Consider the following 24,141-nt stretch of genomic DNA (forward strand, 5'->3'; position numbering starts at 1 on the left):
ATAATAGCACAACCAGAGCCTCAGGGGTTAGACATCATGCCGTTTTCATAGCTACGCAAATGCACCAACATTAAAGGATGGTGAAAACACATAAGTCTTGTCTCTGATGTCTGCAGTCCCTATGGATATCTACTAGACAAACCAAACACAAACTCTTCAATATCCTGTAACTCTAACCACAGATAAGCTACAAGGGCTAAATTTACAGCAAAGCAGATTCCCATGTTAGGGAGAGCAAACACAGTAAAGAAATACAAAAATAAAGAGATAGATCTGCATGCTAGACTAGCTCATGACTTATTGGCAGGAAGGGGCAAAGAATATGCATATTAAAAGGCTGCAAGAAATACCTTTTCAAATATTTTTTTTTCTCACTTTCCTCAACAAATGTTCTTTTGTATTTGCTCCCAGAAATATCATTGAAAAAAGTATGAGGACTCTAAATCAAAGAAAAATCGGAATTTCAAAATTCAGAAAATGCAAAGGCCATTGGTTCAATTGCTAGGCACCAAATGCTCCTCATATGAAATCTGCAGCTCCTATTCAAGGATGCATCATTGTCAGCCCTTTTTTCTTTAATCATTCACAGAATGTAACATGCTCAGTAAACAACCAAGGAGAAAAGAAAGCGTGCAATATGAGGGGATGGCATTGGTTTTTACGTTGCAGGGGATAACTTTTTAATGTAAAAGTATTCTTAGATTTGTTTTTAACATTTACATAAATGTAAAACATGGAATTCACTGGCATTTAGCTGCACATAACTTTAGTGTCTCCACTAAAGGTACTATATGTCCCATCACAACAGACTGGCATTCAGGTAGGGTGAGGCACTAAAAGCTTCTTCAGGTATGTGCACTTCTTAATGCCTACACATTATATCTATCAGCAGCCATTTATTTATTGCCCTAATCCACATACTCGTCAGTCTCTTAAAGTATTGAAGTATTACACTGGGGAACGCATTTTTTGTTGAGTTAGATCTTACACACTTGTTTTTTTACTAATTTTTTGGTGGTGAATCCAGAAATGACCCCAGTTTTTTATATCACATCAAGTTTTTACGATACAGGGTACCCTTCATTTTTGTCAAAAAACATACACATTTTAAATACAAGGAAATAATAACATGAATTTACTGTTTATTTAAATTTCTTTTGTTCATACATATGATTTATTGTTACTCCATGACATTTTGTTTACAGTGAAACATTTGAAAATTAATTGGGTAAGCGGTTAAGGTAAAAATTTATGCTTTTAGCTTTTCCTGGAGTATTCAGTGTTAGAACAATCCCTCCAGATGCTCCAACAATGGTCAGCCATCATATGTACATCCCATCTACCCTGATACCGTCCATGACCTTCAAATCTTGGTGGAATCGTTCACCTTGCTCATTACTGACTGCATCAAGGTTTTTGGGGAAGATAAAAAGATGGCTATGCAGAAAATGCACCTCGATGCTCATATTGCAACCAAGCATTTTGTAGCTCTCCAAGAGTTTCTGGACAATTCCTGTGTAATTATTTGCTTGTGTGTTTCCAAGAAAGTCCTTGACAATGGCTTTGAATGATAACCAAGCATTCTTTTCAACTTCTGACATTGTCCTGATGAAATGTTCATCTTTGATGAGCTGGCGAATCTGTGGACCATCAAACACACAGACCTTTATTTTTTTACAGGCTAGGAAATACCAAAATGAGGTACACGAAACAGTCTCCTTCAGTTGGCGAAGCTTTAATGAACTGCTTCATCAGACCCAGTTTCATGTGTAGAGGTAGGAATATAATATTCTTTTTACCAACAAGTGGCTCATGTAGAATGTTTGGATCACCAGGTTTTAGGGCAGATCTTGAAGGCCAATTCCTTTCCACCCAATGCCTGCTGTCCATCACAAGCTCTGCTGTCCCACATGCACGGGTAACAGGGATAATTGGTGTATGTGCATTGCTGACCAAGAAGGAAGCATACCATTTTAAGGTCAACGCAGATGACCCAATTGTGTTGGTGATATGCAGCAACTCAATGACTCTCTTTATGTCTGCATATTCTTCACAAAGTGAAACTGAATGGCCAATTGGGACTGACCCAAATATATTGCCATTGTGAATTGAGGACACACTTTAAGCTCCGCTTTGAGCTATCGATGAATAGTCGTCATTCAGTTGAGTTATAGATTGGAATTCCCAATTCCTCAAATAAACCAGGTATGTCATGGCAATACACAAAGCCACTGTCAGCTCTAAAGTACCGCAGAAACGCGATTTCTCTGGTTGGAAAGTGTGATACGTTAATTCCTTTTACAAATAAGTTTTTCTCACGCAGTCTTGATGCTAGGAGTTCTGAAGCCTTCTTCGACAGTCCCAAATCACGTGCCAAATCACTCAACTCATGCTGATCAAATCCCTTACAAACTGGGACCTCTTCAATTTCAAACTCTTCATCATAGTTGTCACCTAGTTCATCACCATAATCATATTCTTCAAGAAAGGATAGTGTATCGAAAACTGGCACTGGGATTTCATCTGAATGAGCCACTGGGCGTATAGCCAATGGTAGACTAGGATTCTCTGTGTTACATTTATTTTTCTTGTAATATCCTGAAGTTTTCACTATAAAAAAGTAACAGTCACTGAAATGATCTCCTGGCTCTCACCAAACCACAGGTATACAAAACGGCATCTTATCACGTGTTCCCTTTGTCCACATCCGTAAACCCTCAACACACTGTTTGCACACCTTATGAGGGGCCCAAGACTTATCTTAATCACCAAGTTTAACTTTGTAATATGACAAATAGGCTTGCTCTACAAATGTGCTGATGTTCGCCCTGGTAATTCTGAAACTGCCACAGATATAACAAAATGAATCAGGGATGTTTAGGCACTTACGACGAGAAAAAGCGAGCCAGTCATGATCTGAAAAGAAAGGAAATACGTGTGTAAGTAGAAAAATAAATTTTGCTTATTCACTACGTAGAGCAGCACACAACCTCTGACCACACTGTCTTGCGTGTAAATGAATAGCCTATACAAATCCACGCTATAGTAATCGCATTAATATAAGCCATAGAGAAAAAAACTTGATGTGATAGAAGAAAACTAACTGCACATTCAGAATCAGCATACCTATTTTAGTGTATATAGGCTTAAAAATTGAAGTCAACAAAAAAATTGTCCAAAATTGTTCCCCAGTGTTATCTATCTCAAAATAGTTTTACTAAAAACACAAATAAATGCTATTTTTTTACATTCCAACTAACAAATCCTTGATGCACAAGTCTCCTTCCCCCCCCCCCCCCCCCCCCCCCCCCCCCCGCCCCCCCCGTGACAAATCCTCCTCCATTTTTGTCTCACAAACTCCCCCTTCCAGACACTGCAGATTACATTTGGGAGGGGGGTCCAGTAACAGAGGCAGCCCTACCAATACAAAAGCAGTAGGTAGGACTAGGTGCAGACTGACAAACTACAGACTTATAAATTAGTGGTGACAATGTTGATAGCCACATTCCCTGCAACATCATCTCATCCCATTCTAGTGCAAGCAAATGCAGACTACATGAGAGCGACAACTCTGCAATAAAATCAGGAGCAGTGCAGCATCGTTGCCACACGATCACAGAAAGCTGCATTAGATGGACTTAACTGAGAGGTATCTGAAAGACTTTGCTTCCACTTTAAGAAGTGCTTCCAGTTATTCTTCCACTTTAAGAATAAAGTCTTAGCTCTGGCCTGACCCCCCAGTAGATGAAGGGAGTTGCCTGCTAAGTGTGTTCAAGTTTAGCAAATAACGGATTGTGCTGAAAAAGATTCCCTGATCAATAAAATAATAGATAAACACTTCACAGTGCCAAAAATTAGAGATCTACATTATTTATACCAGGTTTTGGGACCTATTTTTAAGTACTATTTATTATTACTCTCTTGACAATGAGTGCAATGCAGACAGTTATAAACTTGCACAATCAAAGCTTACCGGAGCTGTTTTGCATAGTTGATTTCAATTTCTGTTCTCTCTTTCACAAACTTGATGTATTTTTCCAGTACTTCAATCCCCCACTGTGTGTGTTTTTCTAGGTTGTCAAACTGATCCTGCAATAATGTAAAGAGACAAAAAAAAGTGGCTGGTTAAGTTGTGATGTGGAGCATAGAATGAAAACTTTGCCAAAGAGCAAGTATGCCAAAACAGTACACAGCCCAGAGCATGATTGTATGACTTCACCATAATAAACCCAACACAAAAAGTGCATCTGGAAATGGCTTACAGCTAATGGCATTGTATATTTATTTTTAACATATCAATGTTGCAGTTTTAACCTTTTCCACTGAACCCCTCAGTCAGTTTTTATTAGCACATGGAGCTTAAAAATAGATTCAAATACAAAGAGTGTATCAAAGCAGAAAGGGTGCAGAAGGGAGCTTAGACTTTTCAAACATCACTGGTGGAGTATTTGTTGCAGCTGGTATTTATGTTATCAATATGTTGACATTAGATTTACAGTGGAAAAAAGTGTTGCTAAAAAATCATACAATCCTTATTACAAACATAGCAACAGTACAAAACTTTCCAAAACCCCGGAAGGTGTCTTGTGGTATTCTGCACCAAGACGTTAGAAACAGATTCTGGAAGTTTTACTTCCTCTGCCAGCTTGCCTCTTCATAATGTATGCTGTTGCCATCTCTTACCCAGGAAAATTGCATGCACACAGCCATTCACAGGATTCATCAGATCGTGCCACCACCTTCCATTTTGACATGGTCCAGTCCTGATCTTTGCTTGCCTATTGTGGGTGCTTTTGGGGGTGGATAAGGGTAAGGTATGGGCACACGGGCTGGTCCGCAGCTACTCAGTTTAATGTTCTAACCTTTTGGTCATGGCCAAAGTAAAAGTAAGCCATCCGTGGGATTGGACCAGAGAGTCTAGCTTTCTCCATGTACCACAATGAGCCTTGGGTGCCCATTACTCTGTCACTGATTCATCTGTTGCCCTTCCTTGGACTTTTGGTAGGTACTAACCATTGCATACCAGAAAGAACCCATATGGCCTGCCATATGGACATGCTATGGCCCATAATCCTAGCCATCACAATTTAAGCCCATATCAAGGTCCCTCATATTCTTACACTTGCCCATTTCTTCTGTTTCCAACACATCACTTTCACTTGCTGCCCAGTATATCCCACCCCTTGACAGGAGCAATTATAACCTCATAATCAATGATTTGGCAGATTGAATAATTGACTTGGACAAGCCCAATTACTTCTCAATATTTTTAACTATTACCAGTTTCATGTCTGGAAGCAACCAATCAAATTACAGAAGGTAATTTTTTTTCTACTGTACCACTTTGAGGATGGAAGCAGATTTCCAAACTGCAAGAACTTAATTTCGGTCTCTGTCCAACATGCAATCATTTGTTATGAGCACAATTGCAGAGAGAATTTTGTTGAACAATAAGCTAAAAAGATATATTAAAAATGAGCAATGGTATTGTGTTAAACCGGAAATCTAGCATTTGTTCAGTAAAAATTATACATAAAAAGTTTATCAATATACTGTGCACATGTTTACATGATTTTGGTTGTCCTCCAGGCAGGAAATGATGCGTGGTCTATTAGACCTGTTGCAGCTTTTAATGAGGTGTCAGTACATACATCTTCTTCTACTGGCCTTTTACTGTGCCGCTAAACCCCAATATTACAGCATTATGGTAAAGCAGGCATGTTGTTTCAAAGCCACCTCTCAAAGCTTTTGTTAAAGCAGAATTAACATTCCACTTTTAAGAATACAGGACCAGGCAGGTCATTTTTGCAGACAAACATTCTGCAAGAATCCCTCCTAACTGCCTAATCGTTCCAGGTTGCTGGCAGAAAGCACATGCACAGTGTCAGCTTTGATTGTCAGGATATACGGTATTACCAGCTTCTTCCAAGTGAAGAAAAAAAAAGATGAAGAAATGTGATGAAACAGAAACAGGTGAATAGAGGGAGACAGTACACACACATTTACAATAAATATATATTCAGATGAACTTCCCTTGCTGGAGGACATCTGGAAGTGAATATACGGAGGTGTCAATATTCTGTAAACAGCACAGGTGAACAGACCTGGCTACTGCTTTCATATCCTAAATTGTCTTTCAGTATAAGAAGGGATAACTTAAAATAGATTTTTTACACATGTAAAACTTTCACTCATTATGAATAAAGTAGTTACACAAACCAAAAAAATCACATTCCCAGGAAGGTAAATCACTGGGCCTGGTCACTAATGGTGATGAGAATAGATTCAGACACTTAGCCGACGCAAATCAAGAAGTATCTGAATCAAGGCACCCTCTGTGTGCCTAACATGAACATTCACTTAGGAAAAAAATGTTTTCAATTATATATATTATATAAATTTAGTCTGTAAAAGAAATTAACTTGATGTAAACAATTTCATAACTTTTTAAGACAAATTTTGTCTCTTTTTTTATTTTGCACATCTATACAGTATACAACAGCCATATTTGGCTCTGCTTCCTACTTTGCAGTACAACAGTAGCGCTTTACTGCTCTTCCTTGTAATGCAAGTCTTTGGGTCAGCTGACTCACTGAGAACAATTACCACAAGAAACTGTGTAATTGATATCTAAATGATTGTTATAGCATATCTAAACCTAAAAGCAATAATGTAAAATATTGCACCTTACTAATCCTTAGATGTGGTGATATATTAGTCTGTTTTCATAAAGTACAGAAAATTGATGGATCTTGCCAGATTTTGTGTCCATTAAGGTGCACATTTAGTCCCTTAATCAATCCACCATGTAATGGTGATGAACAAAGGTAGACTGATAAACATAGAAACATTGGATAAAGTTGTGGCACAGCTTGGAAAAAACAGTCACTATTTAGCTTGCATGCATACACAAAAAATGCCACTGTAGACCAAAAAACAACCCAAAGGTTAGAAAAATGTTTGTGCTAAAATGCTCAAGATTTGATATCTAATTCAATTATTATTTCTTTATAAGGATTCCTATTCCTTACCACTCTCCCACCTTGCTGTTCCCCATCAGGAAACCCTGGGTATTAACCAATTGCCTCTAGTTGGAGCTCCCATGGGGTGTAGGACTATGTCCTGCCCAAACATGGGAGTGCTGGGACCTGGTGATTGGCTATTTAAGCACCCAAATCTGTATTTTGGAAGAAAAAAAGTTCCAAACTCTCCATAAAAACTATTTTTATTTCCTACTTTTAAAGCTGCACTCCAGACACCAAAAAAATCCACCTAAATGTATTCCTCAATAACCAGAAAGATCATGAATCTACTTTGTGTGCACCAAATGCCAAAACCCAGATATTACATGGTAAAATAAGCAGTGACATTATTATAACCTGAGAAGAGCTGTGGAATGAACCCAAAAGACCCACCCAAAAACACACTGCCTGCAAAAAACTAGAAGATAGGGGGCAGATACAGGACCAATCACCCTGCTCCAGGAGAGAAAGCAGTGATTGGTCTTAATAAAGAAATCACCTACATACACCTGGAAGAAATGCACCAATACTGTAGAAAGAATGCACAAGCCTATTGAATTTAGCTTTACCAAATTTAAAAAATTTTGCAGTAGGCCCATACAAACTGGTTTGTACATTTTTTTCCCTCCAATTATGCAGTGCATTGTTCCCTCATGTAGGGATCATTAGACGATAACCCCTTTGTATATTTCTGCCGCCAACACAATCGCTCCAAATTATACTTCCATCTCTCCTCTAAATAACTATCCGTACGCAGCTTGATCCATCTCACCCAATAAAACCCACAATCACTGAATAAATATTATTTACCACTTCAAGTTTACAGATTAGAGGCTAGAAATAATGAGTGTTTTACTGGAAGCCAGGCTGTGACATTGAAATATTTCCCACCACCCACCTCTCTTCTCATCCCATTAGCTCACAATGACTCACAGCCCATGCGTTTAGTATATTTTAAAAGAATGTAATGAAAAGACTCTGCTGGTCATTGAGTCCGGGCCAAAATCAGCTTACTTCAGCCTTCCATCACTGTCAGCTTTGACCTCTGCTGTGTCCTCTCGGACAGGAAAGGCTTTTGGGTCCAGATTTCTTTTCTTTGCCCATATCCCCAAGTAAGAGTAGGTTGTTCCCTTTCCCACTTTACCAATTACCACCCTGTTAGTAGTTAGTTTATGTATGTTCCATGGTATTGCTGATAAGGTTTCTGAAGATCTAAATAAAAACTATATTTAAGTATTGGGAGTCAATCTGGGGTTCCCATATAAGCACCAAAGGGTTGTTGCTCCCCAAATGGATATTTCATGTCCATGTAAACTCTACCAATAAACTTGATTTATTTCCTCTCTACTCTTACACTGAAAGCAATATGTTAGATGAGCTAAACAGGTGCAAGAAAACCTGTTAATCCTCCCAGAAAACCGTCAAGTTCAAACATTCCTTTGCACTCTGCAGTCTTACCTTGGCCAGTCTAAACAGCCCTGTCCAGGTCTACAAACTATAGAACATGTACTCCCTTTAAGTTACTGAAAAGATGTATTCTGTAGCCCTTTCTATACTGACAATGCTCAAAATGCACAATCAAAATGCCCATTCGAATGCATTGCATGGGCAGCACGGTGGCTCAGTGGTTAGGACTTTGCCCTTTGCAGTACTAGGTCCCAAGTTCGAATCTCGACCAGGACACGAAGTTTGCAGGTTCTCCCCGTTTGCGTGGGTTTCCTCCGGTTTCTTACCACATTCCAAAAACATGCAGGTTACATACAGGTTAGGTTAATTGGCTTCCCCCAAATTGACCTTAGGCTGTATTATTGACATATGAATATGTAGGGACAAAGATTGTGAGAGACAGCTAGTGACATGACTATGGATTTTGTACAGCCCTGTGTAATATGTCAGTGCTATATAAATACTGTGTAGTAGTAGTAGTAATTGTACACATTTATGGGCCAGAATGATGCAGAATATTGTTCCTTTGGTTTAGTGATACTTGCTGTATCAGTTTAACCCAGCAAAGAAGTTGTTGAAGAAACAAATACCTGGTTGCAACATTATGCCCAACTTACTGGTAGATTACTCAGAAAGATGAAAAGCTGCCACCCAAAATAGATTAATTTAGTCACAGTGATACCAAACATGAGATATACCAGTTTTTATTTCATGGTGCCACTATGCTGATAAACTGCTTACATAATGGACTGACCCGAAATCTACTTTAAATTAAACCTAAGATCTCAAAGTATCTTTTTGTAGAATCACAAAACAAAAAAAATTACAATGTTCCTCTAACTTTATTCAAGTTTTTTCTTTCTACACTGTGTGCATTATATATATGCTCATCTAAAATGTCTAGCTTGCTTGCTTGCTTTTAATCTCAGCCAGGACACTATCTTCATGGAGTTTGCAGGTTCTTCCCATGTTTGCGTGGGTTTCCTCCAGGTAGTTTCCTCTCACATTCCAAATACATGCAGTTAGGTTAATTGGTTTCCACCCAAATTGACCTTAGACTGAATTAAAGACATATGACTATGGTAGGGACATTAGATTAGGGGACAGCTAGTGACCTGACTATGGACTTAGTAAGACCTTGTGTAATATGTTGGTGTTATAAAAATACTGGATAATAATAATACCTTGCAACTGGGCAACAAAAGATGCAGCAGACTGATAAACTCATCACTTGTTTCTTAACTCTCTGCCTATCATCATGTTCCTTGCATGGAAGCACTACGGATTGGCTCCACGTGCTGCTTTTCCCCCTCCCCAGTCTACATTCTGCTCCACAGGGATTGCAAGAAGCAGAGTTTGTGGGAGCCAAACCCAATCTGCCTATCATCTCTCTCCCATCATACTCTTTTATTAGTTTGATTTTTTGAAAAATTTCTCCTATTATGAATGCAGTAAAGCTGCTGACGTGAATTGGTTAAACGTTATCACCATAAAAAGCCCCTCCCACAATAGGAAGCCAATGAGGTTTTTAAAAACTGCAAACCACAATTAGGTAAAACCTCAGTAAAATGATGAACAGCTGCTGGGATTGCACATCTGTTGCTCTGAGAAAAACAGAATTTGCTCATTTCTCTCCAAAGGGAGTAGACAGGATTCTATTAACAGGCCGCCTTGCGCTGGAGCCAGTTGGATATCGCTAGTAATATGATGGCCAAGCTCAGAAAAGTCCCTTCTGTAAACAGATCTCTAACACATGCGCAATCACCATAATGAACAGAAAAGGACAATAAATCTGCAGTAACAAAAACAACACTACTTGGTAGGCATGCTATAAAGCACAGTAATGAAGTGAAAACTCCTACAAAATAAAGCCTACTGAAGTAAAAAAAAAAAAAAGTCCCCGGCATTGGTGGTTGGAAGAGTAACGAATGCCACAGAAATGGAATAGTGAAAAAATACGTTTTTGAAGAACTCTGGCTAAAGCCAAACATGCACATTACAACCTGACTGAATAAATTCCTATTAGATGAACTGATAAGCATGCAGTGTAAGGGCATGCCTGATATACATAGAGTGCATAGGTTGTCTAGGACTAGGTAGACCTTTACACAAAATAATACAGATTTCAATGTATATGGCCAACCATATGGTTGAAATAAAATAGGGAATACCTCTTGGTGCCCAGATGAATGAGGAGTTTCTCTCTGGGTATCACCTTTCCATCTTAGTGAACTAAGATGGCAAGGCCATGTTCCCTGTAGGCAGTTCATGATGTCATAAATGTGATGCCCTCTGAGTGCTAAACCCACCTTATTAAGAAAAGGAACTTAGCATAGATACATAGATGTCAGAATACTGTTTCTTTATCGGTGAGTCACCTACTTCTAGATAATTCTGCTATGCTCTACTGATGGATAGTGACCTAAAAGCCCAGTTCAAAAGGATAGTTTCAGTTTCCTGTTAAACAGGTGACCTACTTCCCTCTACTTTCACAGGACCCCTCCACACAGGACTCTTCTCTATTCCTATTTCTTATCCTGGTGGGAAATTTCCTTTTTCCCTCTTCTTTAAGGTCTTTCCTTACACCCCTCTACTTGCAGGACAATGGTACTATTGTCCTCTACTCAATAGTAAAGCTGCGTACACACTTGCAATTTTTGTCGTTGGAAAGGATCTTTCACGATCCTTTCCAACGACAAGGGAGTGCACGATGCATGAACGGTGCTGTACATACAGCACCATTCATGCTCTATGGAGAGGGGAGGGGGGAGAGCGACGGAGCGGCACCCTGCTGCGCGCTCTCCCCTTCCCTTTCATTACGATCGGCTGTCGTCCATCGTCCGTGGATCCGGCAGGTCGGTCGTCCGGACGATACCGACTGTACACACGGAAGATTTTCGCCCGATAATTGGCCGATGCCGATTATCGGGCGATAAAAATCTGCCGTGTGTACGTAGCTTTACTGTTCCATACCTTGTCCACACTTAATGGATCCGATCTATTGAAGCTCTTCATTACTGGACAAAACAGACTATCATGGGAGAACTTGGGTGATTTCTTAAAATTATTTGTTAATATTTGGTAAATGTTTTCATACCTAGGCCAAATCCATTCCTGGATTGCTGGATCACCCTTATTAGTTTACCTTCTCCAGTCCTGGAGAGCTTTAATAAATTATGCCTATTCTCTCCATTTTCTCTCCCATGACCCGTCCCTCCAAATTATTCTAACAGTATTTCCAACCCCTAAAGCGTACCTAAACGCAAATTTTTCACTTTACATAGAAGGGTAGTCAACCCATTTATTTAAAGAAAATTTAGTTTTTTGTTGCATCGCTTCAATCAAGACTTAATGGGAGGGCAGAAACTCCTGGGATATCTACGTCACCCATCCCAGGAGGTTCTTGGCTGCTATTTCTGTGCATGCCCTAATCTCAGGGCATGCGCAGAAGAAGCCTTTTCATCAATAGAACAAAAAAAATGTATGATCTCACGGATGAGCACTGCGAGACTGGGTGACCCAGGAAGAAGAACCCGGGAAAAGTGGGGAGAAGATATCGGAGCCCTTGTTGATCCGGGCAGAAGATGGATATCGGGACGACGTGGGACCCAATGGAAGAAACTTCCCGACAGATAGACTGATCTGTGGGATTAAAGGTAGGTGTGTTTTTATGTTTTGGGTTTACTTCCACTTTAAGTATACTTATAAAGAGCTCCTTACCCCTCCCATCAGATCATCTGTTTCCTGGGACTTATGAGACAAGGACTTTAAATAAGACAAGAACATAGTGGGTGAGCTGGTCCATCACTGCCCCCAGAAACTTTAATATCAGCTTTGGGCATAGCTGGCCCACACTTTATAAATTAAAAGAGAGATTTATTTTTTACAGTTCAATTTACAATGTAAAACAAACAAAATACCTAACATTCCAAAAAAAAAAGAAACTTAAATACAAATTCATGTTGTAGATTCCAGGACAGACCTTTGTCAGACTGTATTCTAAAGATTTATGGGCTCTCTGGCTACTTGAGACAGATCTGCTTCTGGATAACATTCCAGGAATGCATCGATTTATTTTTTTAATAAAATACTGTTTCCTCGTTTTTTTCTGATACACATAGCACAAATCTGGAAAGTAAAATCACATACATTAATCAGACTGTGTGGGCTGCAGTAATGGAAGTCATAACTTAAAACTTGCTGCCTTTCAGGTCATATAGGAGGCCATACTATACAGTCATAACAATGGACAATTCATAGTCTGGAGAAAAATTTGTACAGAAATTGAATCAGTGTATGTTTTGCAATGATTTCCACAACTTCCTCTTGTTATGATTACTCGTCATCTCACTTTTATTTCTTACACAGCCCTTGGTCTTTAAATCTGGGCCTCCTATATTGATTAGATTTAACTAACCATTAAGATCACCTCTTTATAGAAGTGATTGTTTCACTACTGACCCATTCACATACACCTTGTGTTAATTCACACATTGGGCCAGATTTATTAAAGCTCTCCAAGGCTAGAAAGGATTCACTTTCATTAGTGAAGCTGGGTGATCCAGCAAACCTGGAACAGATTTGGCCCAGGATTGAAAACATTTGCTAACAAATAGCAAATTACTTTTTAGGAAATCCAGTCCAGGTTTGCTGGATCACCCAGCTTCATGTATAAAAGGATATCCTCTCCAGCCTTGGAGAGCTTTAATAAATCAGGGCCATTTTCTCCATTAAAATCACATCTCCCTTTCTCTGGATAAAGTTGGCCCTGCCACCTTCTCCTACCCCCGTCCTGCAAACCCCTGACCCTGCCTAAACAATCACAACAAACAGCTACAAAAGACTGTTCGTGCAGGTAGTGCAAGTAGAGAAAATCTGGCCTCAGCGCTGACTTCATGGACTACAAAGCCAAGCTACAAAACTTTAACACTGAGCTCACTGTCACAAAGCAAAATTATTTCTCAGGTGTCATTTCCTCTCAAGCTTCCAACCCACGCAGCCTCTTCTCAACAATTGTCTCCCACCTAAATCACACACCTGCTCCCCCCAGACCTACCTTCTTCGCCCAAGACATAGACACCTACCTATGTCTGCTTGACCCAATTCCCTCTGATCTACTCCATGCCCGTTCCTCCACCCTGGCACCAGCATTAACCAAACTTTTCAACCTCTCCCTGGTTCTACTGGTATTTACCCCTCCACTTTCAAATATGCCATAATTCTCTCTATTCTGAAGAAACCCTCACTGGACCCCTCCTCTCTCCTCTACAATCTATTATGAATGCTGCAGCCAGACTCATCCATCCTTCCCTCCGCTCCTCTTCCGCTACATCTCTTTGTAGTTCTCTCCATTGGCTTCCATTTCACCTTGGAATCAAATTTAAGCTCCTGTGCTTTGCTTTCAAATCCCTACACAGTTCTTGTCCCGCTTACATTTCTGACTTGGTAAAAAAATACTCCCCCAGCCGCTCTCTCCGCTCTTCTGGTGACCTACAACTGACTTCCTCCTTCATAACCTCATCACACGCACGGCTCCAAATCTTTTCTAGAGCTGCCCCCACTCTCTGGAATAGTGTTCCCCATCCTTTTCAGCTTGCTCCTACTTTCTGCTCATTTAAAAGAGCACTCAAAACCCATCTTTTCAAACTTCCTCACCCATCTTCTTCTGTCTTTTGAAACCATCACTACTTCCCACCACTACATATCTCCCCTCCTATTGTGTGAGACTTCCCCCATCTCCTAGATTGTAAGCTCTTCTGGGCAGGGTCCTCTCCTCCTCCTGTATCACTGTCTGTATTCGTCTGTTATTTGCAACACCTATTTAATGTACAGCGCTGTGTAATATGTTGGCGCTATATAAATCCTGTTTAATAATAATAATGTATAAGGGTGCACTGCATAAAGGCAGCCTATTCATTTTGGTGTACCAAAATAAACAGATGGTGGACATATGTGTGTTATAAAAGACATATGTTGTGGTATTTATTTATAATGACTGACACAGAACCTATTCTGTTTTATATAAAGGATACCATATTACAACCCTGAATAAAAATTGGTCCAATTACCTAACACCACAAACTAGATCATTGCTTCACAGGTTCCAAAACTTACATTAGAAAAGCATTCTCGATAAGTTTTCATGAGGGTGAACATTTTTTTCCTCTTTATTGAAGGCTCTGATATAGACCCTGCCATACTGATATAGACCCTGCCATACAACCAACTGAGCAGTCCCAGGGAAAAATAAAGTAGTGGCATCCTTTTGTCCTAAAAGTATCAGCTAATGGTAGGTAATTGGTTTTTGAGGTGGCACACCCTCAGTTTACCATTGTTGCTTGGTAGTGATAAGAAGTTCTGGGAAGCTTTACATAAACATAAAGTTGTATGTTAAAATGGAAAGTATTTGAAGAAATACTTAGGCAGGCCATGCATGTCACAATCAACTTTTTCACTAGGGACAAATAAAAATGGTGATTTCAAATGACTACATGGAGATGGGATTAAAAAATGCTTTGATCTAACATGACAAACATACAATTCTAATAGTCTATTAAATTGGTAGATGGCTTAGCTTCTGGTGACTATTTGAGATGGTATTTTCAGTGGCTCCAAAATGGCTGAAACTGACTGAAATTTGAGAACAGTATGGCCAGCCTAAATTTTACTATGGCCTGTCCTACAGTAATATATATGCTTTTTTACCGAAGAAGAGTCTTCATTAAATCTAGAAAAGAATCTATGGTAATGCTAATAGACCTGGCTTAAGGACAGTTGTTCTGTAGTGAAATCAAACCATTAAAGAGAAGCTTTTGAGATGTCAAAATTCCAAATCATTAATCATCTTCATTGGCTCCTAAAACCTGGACAGGATTCATATTCAGCTAAAGTCAATCTGTGCTTATTAAGGTTGGCAAGTATCAGACATTTGTTTGCAGCACAAGATAAAACATAAAAGTGATTATTTTCCAGCAATTAAATGGCACACGCCAACAGTAATTGCATATTAAAGGACCTTCTGTATGTTCAATATAATGATCTGGAACAAAGTTCATAAAGACACACAATAAAAGGGAAAAGGGTTGTTTTTGAGTTGCACTTATTTATCTTATTAGTACTTAGTGATATTTAGTAATCTGTCCAACTCCAAAACTCATCAATCAATCAATTGCATGGTTGGATAAGTATTCTGCTCTGATCCAGAATACTGCTATGCTTCCAATAAGGATTAGTTGGTTCAACATGGGTTCCTTTGTTGGCAACTCAGCACTGGATGAATGGATGGAAGGGGACAGCCAAGGATTCTCTAAAGGTGCACTCTGATTTCTCCAGTGATGCCCCTTCCCTGGTCATTGCATAGTGCTCAGGATTTGCTGCTAGACCTGGGCACTCTGACCCAGGGGGAGGTCACATGTAGCCCCACACCGAGAGCACCGAGTATTGTCACATTTTGCAATAAATGGGCAGTGAGGGTGCACTGGTAAGGTAAGTATAACCAGTACAAGGCAGTGTCATTACAAGGACACTGGTACATATACCAAAAAAGCAAAATAAATTTTCTATTTTACCCCCTGCCACCCAAGCATATTTATTCACATAGGTGTCAATTCCTAACACAGGAAGAAGCCCAGACTACAAAACACCACAAGTAGAAGAAAAACTGCAAAAATAAACAAGGTGTCTGCCTCCACTTCATACAGAAGATATGTTCCCTTTAAAAACTTATCCCAGATGTTATTGTACGCTAATATGGAAAAAGATAATTCATCTTCGCAGCCCTTGTGTTATGCAACATATCCGTGTTGTGTTTTCTTTCCATCTCATGAATAATAGAGATAGTTTTCACCCATGCATTGTATTGATGGATAATGAGAAGATAAAAGCAGAATATGTAATACAAAGCCTGTACTAGTCAGTTATAAAGTGGGATCTGAGGATACAAAGACAGATACAAATCATTGATGTTCTGCTTCCTTGTCTGAGAATATGCAGCCATCTATACCAAAGTTAGATTTATATCACTAGAGACAGTCTTGATTATGATCATTTCTAGTTACAGAAGAAAGAAGGAGAACACTGCATTGGTCAGTTCTTTGGAAAAGGTAGGGAAGAGGATGAGTAGAACGCGTCTCCTATTAGCTGCATGGGAAACCATAGTGGTTGCATGTGGGTGGAAATTTAGTGATCAGCCTGGTGGGCATTGGGGGACCACTGTACACACTAAATTATTCACCCTAAGATGAACTACCACTCATCTAGGGGTGAATATCATCTAACCTATGGCTTCAAACAATATTTACTTATGCCCAGCAACAGGAACAATGATATTTTAGGTTAAAACTGTTTTGCCCCTCTGACATGTAAAGCTGGAGTTGTTTTTTAAAGAATTTAAAATGACAAAACGTGTTTTTTGTTTTTAATGAAGTGGTGGAAATGTTAACACCATTGTCAGGTCTTAAGTAGGTTCACCCTCTTTCTCCTGCTGACTATTACCATAAGAAAATAAAGTAAAGGTAGATCTAAAATGTTACTGTTATGACCAGAAAAGGAAAAAAATAAAGCTTTCAGTGGGGTTTCCTGTTCAGGTGACAACTTTTGAAGGGTATTTTCCCTCACTTTAAAAAAAAATTCCTATACCTGAGGTATCTTAAAACCCTCAAAACATTATAGCAATGAACAGGTTATTCAGGGGTCCGAAGACAACTGGTGGTTTAGGTTGCCTCTCTTAGTAAGCAAACTAAGGTATTGGGTACAGTGCAGGACCAGCGTTGGCCACTACTATATTGTACATGATGACAGGCAACAAGACTGCTCAGAGAATGGCAAGAGAGGTTTGGGGGGGATCAGTCATCACAACAGACTGGAGGACCAGGTGCGGACATAAGGAGGTGCAAAGTATGCTGCTGTACAAGGGACCCTCTTCATCCAATGGTGCCCCTCCCGGGATCACTGTCACTTACTTTATTATTATTATTACGCAATACTTATATAGCGCAATCATATTACGCAGGGCTGTACAAAGTCCATAGTCGTGTCACTAACTGTCCCTCAAAGGGTCACAATCTAATGTCCCTACCATGGTCATATAATTCAGTCTAAAGTAAATCTTTTTGGGGGAAAGCCAATTAACCTCACTGCATGTTTTTGGGATGTGGGAGGAAACCGGAGGAAACCCACACAGACACGGGGAAAACCTGCAAACTCCATGCAGTGTCCTGGCCAAGATTCAAACCTGGGACCTAGCGCTGCAAAGGCCGGAGTGCTACCTGTGAGCCACCATGCTGCCCCTTGGGGGGACCCAAAGTCAATTCGGCCCAGGGGCCCATTGTTGGCTATGTTCACCACTGTGCAAGACCATTAATTAAGAAAAGAAGTTTTTCTTTTTTTTTTTTAATAATGTCAAAAGCACCGGGCTTAAAACTGATTTTTCCCTAATGTATTTTAGGCTGGCCATCTAACAGTGCAATAACATTTTTCCAGTGTGGTGCGTCACCATGCCAGCTCTCCCCCAAACCATTTAGGAGAGAAAGGACAGACAGAGGCCTCCCTTTGTCTTACAATATCGAAGGCTGCGTAGAGAAAAATGAATTCTGTATGCACGTGGGTGGAGAGGCAACTGAAAAACATTTGCAGAAATGCTGACCTGCCACAAGGAAAACACAGCTTTTGTTTTATCTATTCATGAATAAAACAACATTATGCAGATAATGGAGTCGGGTTTGGGCTAGCACAGAACGTCTATTTATTTTCCCCGTTTGTGCACTTCACTCTGTAATGGGAAGAGCCGTACTAAACAATGAGGCTTATGTAAGGAAGTGCATGCATGTGCCTTCATGTACGGCAAGCTGGCTGTCCCCATAAGACTTAATAATCGCAAGTATTTGGTGTCACTGGCCTACAGTACACCAACGGAATTACAAAATAAATCAAGAACTAAATGATATCAACAAATCAGATCTGAACTCTGTTGGTATAGTGCAGTCAGAACAGCCAAAGAAGACTTTTGACTGGGTTACTTTTCTTTGATTTAAACAATCTACCACGTAATTTTGCATTTATTTATTTTGGTAAGTTGTTGGCAAATTGCACTCCATATCTGGAAATATTTCTGCCATTAATATTGTCCTAACAATGCAGTTTCATTGGACATAATTCTTATGTGGGGGTGAGAACAAACTAGACCCAGTTATAACCATCTAATAGGATTTCCCCTATTTTGGAGAAATTATTATTAACTTGTATTCATAAAGAGCCGACATATTATGCAGAGCTTTATGAAATCTATTGTCATATCATTAACTATCCTTCCAAGGGACTTAAAATCCAATGTCCTTACCACAATCATATATCATTATTACAGTCTAAGGGCAATTTTTTGAGCTGAAGCCATTTAACCTAACTGCATATTTTTGGAATGTGGGAGGAAACCCATGCAAACATTGGGAAAACATACAAACACCTTGTAGCCCTGTCCAATATTCGAACCTGGGAACTAACCCTGCTAAAGCAAGAGTGCTAGCCACTGAGCCAACTGTGCTGAAAATTCTCTGCTATTACCTATAATGTTCTTGGGACAGGATGTAAATAGGAAAAACATGCCAGACAGCAAAAAGTCCTTACTAAACTTCATCTATGATGAAACTCATGATTTTGGTGCTTTTACTGTAAGTTTTAAGGATGAATTGCTCCAAGGTGCCAGCAGCTACATAAATCAAAACAGGGCTTGTTTTAAAGCTGATGTTTTGTAAATGTTTGAATCGCAAAGGCCAGTCTGTTCACTTTAGAAGAGAACTTTGGTCAGATTGTAAAATTCCAATACTTATGCTTATCAAGAAGAAAGAACGTTTTAGGAGGAACTTTTTCAAATTAAACGTTACAGGCAAACGGTCATTGCCAGAAAAGGCTCTAATCTAGCATCTTAGTGGTAAAAGGGTCTTGCCTGCCTACCTTTCCCCTAAATTTATCCCTGGACCAAAACATGCTCCAAAATGATGGCTTGGTGCAGGAAGAAGTGAACTTGCATGCACATCATCACAGGCAAGTCAATCAAGATGGGCAAGAATGTCAAATACAGAAGGAAGACCAAAAGGAGAGAAGAGTATAGCGGGGTTTGGTGCCATTTTAAAACAAGTTCCACAAAATGCACTGCTAATTTGCAGGAGAAATTCAAGAGCAAAATGTTGTACATTTGTACATTTGTTGAGCACAATCAACAGTTCTTATTTCACCATAACATAGTAAATCTGCATTTTATTGAGACCAGTTCAACTGTAATGCTGCTCCTTATATAAGAATATATCATTAATATTTTTTGAATCCAAGCATTAGTTAGACTGAGGGAGGGAGAATAGATGCAAGTAGCCAGTGAGTTCTGTAACAATGCAAGAAGCATGTCCATAGGAGTAGAGGGACCTGCTTTTGCTTTCACCATCTAGACTGGGGACGGGACAAGACCTCTATGTGTTACTGAGCTACACCAAATAGTGGTGCAGAGTTGTGCAAGTCTAAGAACTGGGTAAATATAAATACAAACTGTTTAAAAATAAAACACCTGCCCTACCATTCATTTGTGTATTTTAAGGTTTGCAGCTTTTAATAAGAACAATAAGCAACTCTGACTACCAGAAGCAAGTCTTTTGGGCATCACAACTCATCATCAGTGTGGATCACCACCCTCCAGAAACAGTAAGCAGCTCCCGTAATTATCTGTCATTTATGACCTGACTTTTGTGTAGATTTTTTTTTATTGGTTGGGCTCTTTAAATAACTGGCATGTTTTTACACAGCAGCATACTGTGGCAGTAAAATGGTTGCAGACGTTACAGAAGGAGTGAAGAGTATAGCGGGGTTTGGTGCCATTTTAAAACAAGTTCCCACTGATCCCTGTAGTTGCACAATTCACCCTCAAAATGTAGAACAGAAGGAATTAGGTTATTCATTTGGGTCTCAGTACTTTTGTGATTTTGTTCTGTGTGTACATTAGCAAAGAAAAGGCTGACTGGTGGTAGCCAACCTACCAAAAGCCATACAGCTACGGAAGAAGAGGACAAATAGCCTTATGATTTGTGTTCACATCAATGCATAAAACAAAATTGGAAAGTCTGCATTCTTCCGCAGTGCATTGTGAAAAACTGTAATTAATTACAATGCAATGAACCATAAGGTAAAAGAATAGAAGTTAAAAAAAAACACTCACTACAATGCCTACCACTTCGCTCCCCTGCCCGGATTAGGGCGAGGAAGCTTTGCGTATGGTACAATTGTAAAGCTCTGGGTGCCCGAGTAGCCGATCACCAAGCACCAGACCTATCCAGTAAGAAAAGGTGTAGATCACATGTACCTTCGGGACCGAGTATATCATTTGCTCTAGGAGGCCAATGGGAGCATGAGGTTGGGGAAGGAAAGGTAAGCATGAACAGCTGGGGGGGGGCAGTGGATCTCTTGCTTTGCATGAGCAAAAAACGAGTTCATTTTGGTAGTTTTACTACCATTTAAGGGTGAAGGTTAACATGTAAAATCACTCTGTTCACAGGCCCTAGAGATCTCAAGAGCTTGTACAGGCCCCCTGTTAAGGCCTGTCCAGCACCTGCAGTGTTTTGTTCTAAATCTGTGCCTGGCATCCAAGCTGTACTACCCACATGGAGTGGCTGGCACATAGAGATGACAGTGTAAAAACTGGTAAAAAAATGTGTGGGAGAGGCGCTGGATCCAAAGTTAGTTCAGTTTCCCAGTGTGAAGACAACAAAGTGGGATGCAAAAGTCGACAATATTTACAAAGCTAACACTCAAGGATAAGGATATGTATTTTCAAAGAAGTGAGATTCTAACGAGAAAAAGGAAAAAAGTTGGATGTGTAATAATCTAAAATGGTTACATAAGATTCAAGGATCAAAACAGCCCTTCAAAAAAAAAAAAAAAAAAACATATAAAACCTTTAATGAATCAGATGATCTAAATAACCAAGTTTTCTTTTGCAGTCACAAGGAACTGAATGCGATGTCATGTACTGCAGCAAGAATCCCAGGAATACCTCACAGATTTATTGGGAGTGTACTTCTTTATATATCTCTCATTAGGCCTGATTTATTAAAGCTCTCCAAAACGGGACAAGGTAGGGTATTATGGTAGAACCTGGGTAATCTAGCAAACCTGAATGATCTAGTTCAGTATATAAGGCATTTGCCAACTAAATGATCTTTAAAAAATCTGTTCCAGGTTTGCTGGATCACCCAGCTTCTCCCATGATTATCTTCTCTCATCGTGGAGAGATTTAATTAATCAGGCCATTCTCTATCCTGTCTTACCAAATACATTTAAACTTCCAAAGCAGATTTGCAGGCTGCTAAGGATTTAATTAGGGTCCTGAGGACTCAGCAATGCCTCATCACGGTGTTGAGATTGAGTTTAGAAGCATACCCGAGGGGCATCTACACACTATTCCGCACACTAATCTAAAAAAGGAAACTCCTGTCCCCCTTGCTGCATACTTACCCCTATTGCAGCAATGGCCCCCTGCTTAATTTGCATTCTCAAGTCTACAGTAAGTCCTTATGGAAAAGAGATTTACTCCTAGCAACTGATTTGTAGGCCTACTTTCTTCATGTCTTTGGGGACTTACTGCACAGGTGGAGGCAGAAAATGTTTTGGCATTCAGTAATTATGCCCCAGGGTGGGGGAGGTTCAAGGTTTCATTAAAGAAAGAGTAGTTGTAGTGCAAATTTTACCTCCATTCAATTGAATATCAACATTAACAGTGCAAGTATATTTCTTATACACACAAGCTGGTTTTCACTTCTGAGCCAATAAAATGATTGAATTGCCTGGAAATCCGAAGTGACATCAAACAGAAGATCTATTGTAAGTTATTATTTGGTCCCCCCTTTGGACGGCTGCCCGTGGTTTTCCACTATACCACCATGATACATTACAACGCTGGTCACTCTTTATCCATAAATAACCCAGTATCATTCAGCCTCAAGAATTAAAGTTATCACTTCTAACTTAGAAACCTACTGATGTGCTACCTAAATACTATCAGACAGTTCACTACTATACTGCCATTATCATGTGGCCAAGTGTTCTATGATTAGACTCTTGCCCCCTCTTTACCTTGGTAGAAGTATATACCCCAACCTACCTCATACTCTTATGTCCAATTGACTATTGGATTTTAAGATTAGGGTACTTTCAAGTAGAAATTGGTATCAGATGTCTCTCATTCGATAAAAGTTTCAGCAATACCACCAAGGTATTGAAGGTACTGAAGAGGCCTTGCGGGGCGAAACACGTCGTGTGGGAAACCAATTGACTGCTGTAAATGTAACTTGATGTACCATAAGATTATTACTTTATGTCAAGACTAGTGGATCAATGTTAGCCTAGGGCTTGCGTAGATGATTGCTGTCTAGTTTTCGAACATGGTAAAATAAAATTTAGAGTTTTTTACCCTGCAAAAGCCTGCTTTTTTCTTTCACTCTCACACCACTTTCCTTAATATTTGGTACTTGATCAGATGCGGAGTGTCGTGTGCATCATTGGTCAAGGAAATCGATCAGTAGGTCCCAATTGTTGGGCCTGTCATGAGGTTCACCCCAAGGATCAGAAGGACAGAATATACTACATGTTTTGGGACTGAAAAATAGGTCTTAGTTTTCACCATGCTATAACAGAAATCCCTCTATCCTCACGAGACACAGGGTGATTCAGTGACCACAGTGTGTGACTCACTTCCGTTCACACTCTGAGGTTACAGAACAGATACCGTCATCTAAGTTTCCCTGCTTACACCCACACTTCTCACCACTTAAAAGGTCTGTCCATCCAAAACATATATTTCAGGTTTTGGCAGATGCTACAGGGTTAAATCACCTCGGGGTTCTTTTATTGTGTGTGTGTTTCTTAGAAATCCAGTTGTGAGATATCAGTTGGTCTTGTGTTCCCAGGTCTGCACACCCGCAGCTGCAGTTCCATTTTACCTTCTGCACTTCTAATTTAGAGAGTACCTGCAAAGTAGAATTTTGAATGCTAGGGCCTAAAACACACAGGCTGATTTTTCTCCTCTAATGTGAGTTCCAGTCCAAATAAATGATCAGATCTGAAGGGAAACTGACAGCTGACCGATCATTACCAACCAATTTTTGGGTTTCTGATCAGATGTATCAGTAAATATCTAAAAAAAGGTACACATTGCTTGTACGAACCACCAGTGAAACCACAGTGTGGGGAATGGTATAAGTTCCTTCAGCTGTTAATTGTTGCTGTTCTATATAGGCAGCTCTGTTCACTTCTTTTCTCATTGACATCCTCTCCCTGGACAGGAAGTGAGGGAAACTCGCCAATGGGGGAGTTTCCCTCGCTTCATGTCCGGGGGGAGGATGTCAATGAGAAAAGAAGTGAACAGAGCTGCCTGCATAAAAAAGCAGTTACCCGACAGAGGATCTATCACTTCTCCAGTCAATCCAAAACAAAAACAAGTGTTGCTTAGTGACTTACCTAAAAGTTGAACAGATATAACATGATAGAGGAACTGAACTCCTGTAAACCAGTATTGCTTTGGTCTCCCTGCAGTTGACCTTTTCCCAATTACTGACTTACCTTGGTTTGTTCTGCACTGCCTCTGCCAACAACCTGATATTATCAGGAAGGCATTAGCTCTTGGGCTACGTACACATTA

The 24,141-nt window shown here is 39.8% G+C and overlaps 1 protein-coding gene across 15 annotated transcripts in view; it reads right to left on the bottom strand.

The window, feature by feature from the left end:
• The window catches only part of FNBP1 (formin binding protein 1), a 138,556-nt gene that overhangs the window by 93,752 nt on the left and 20,663 nt on the right, over positions 1 to 24,141 (bottom strand). For all 15 annotated transcript variants that reach the window (XM_072429894.1, XM_072429897.1, XM_072429892.1 and 12 more), the window contains exon 2: positions 3,974 to 4,089. In XM_072429894.1, the coding sequence (XP_072285995.1) occupies positions 3,974 to 4,089 (116 nt within the window). The remainder of the gene's footprint in view (positions 1 to 3,973; positions 4,090 to 24,141) is intronic.

This window comes from Pyxicephalus adspersus, chromosome Z (genome assembly GCF_032062135.1).
Source record: "Pyxicephalus adspersus chromosome Z, UCB_Pads_2.0, whole genome shotgun sequence".
NCBI lineage: Eukaryota > Metazoa > Chordata > Amphibia > Anura > Pyxicephalidae > Pyxicephalus > Pyxicephalus adspersus.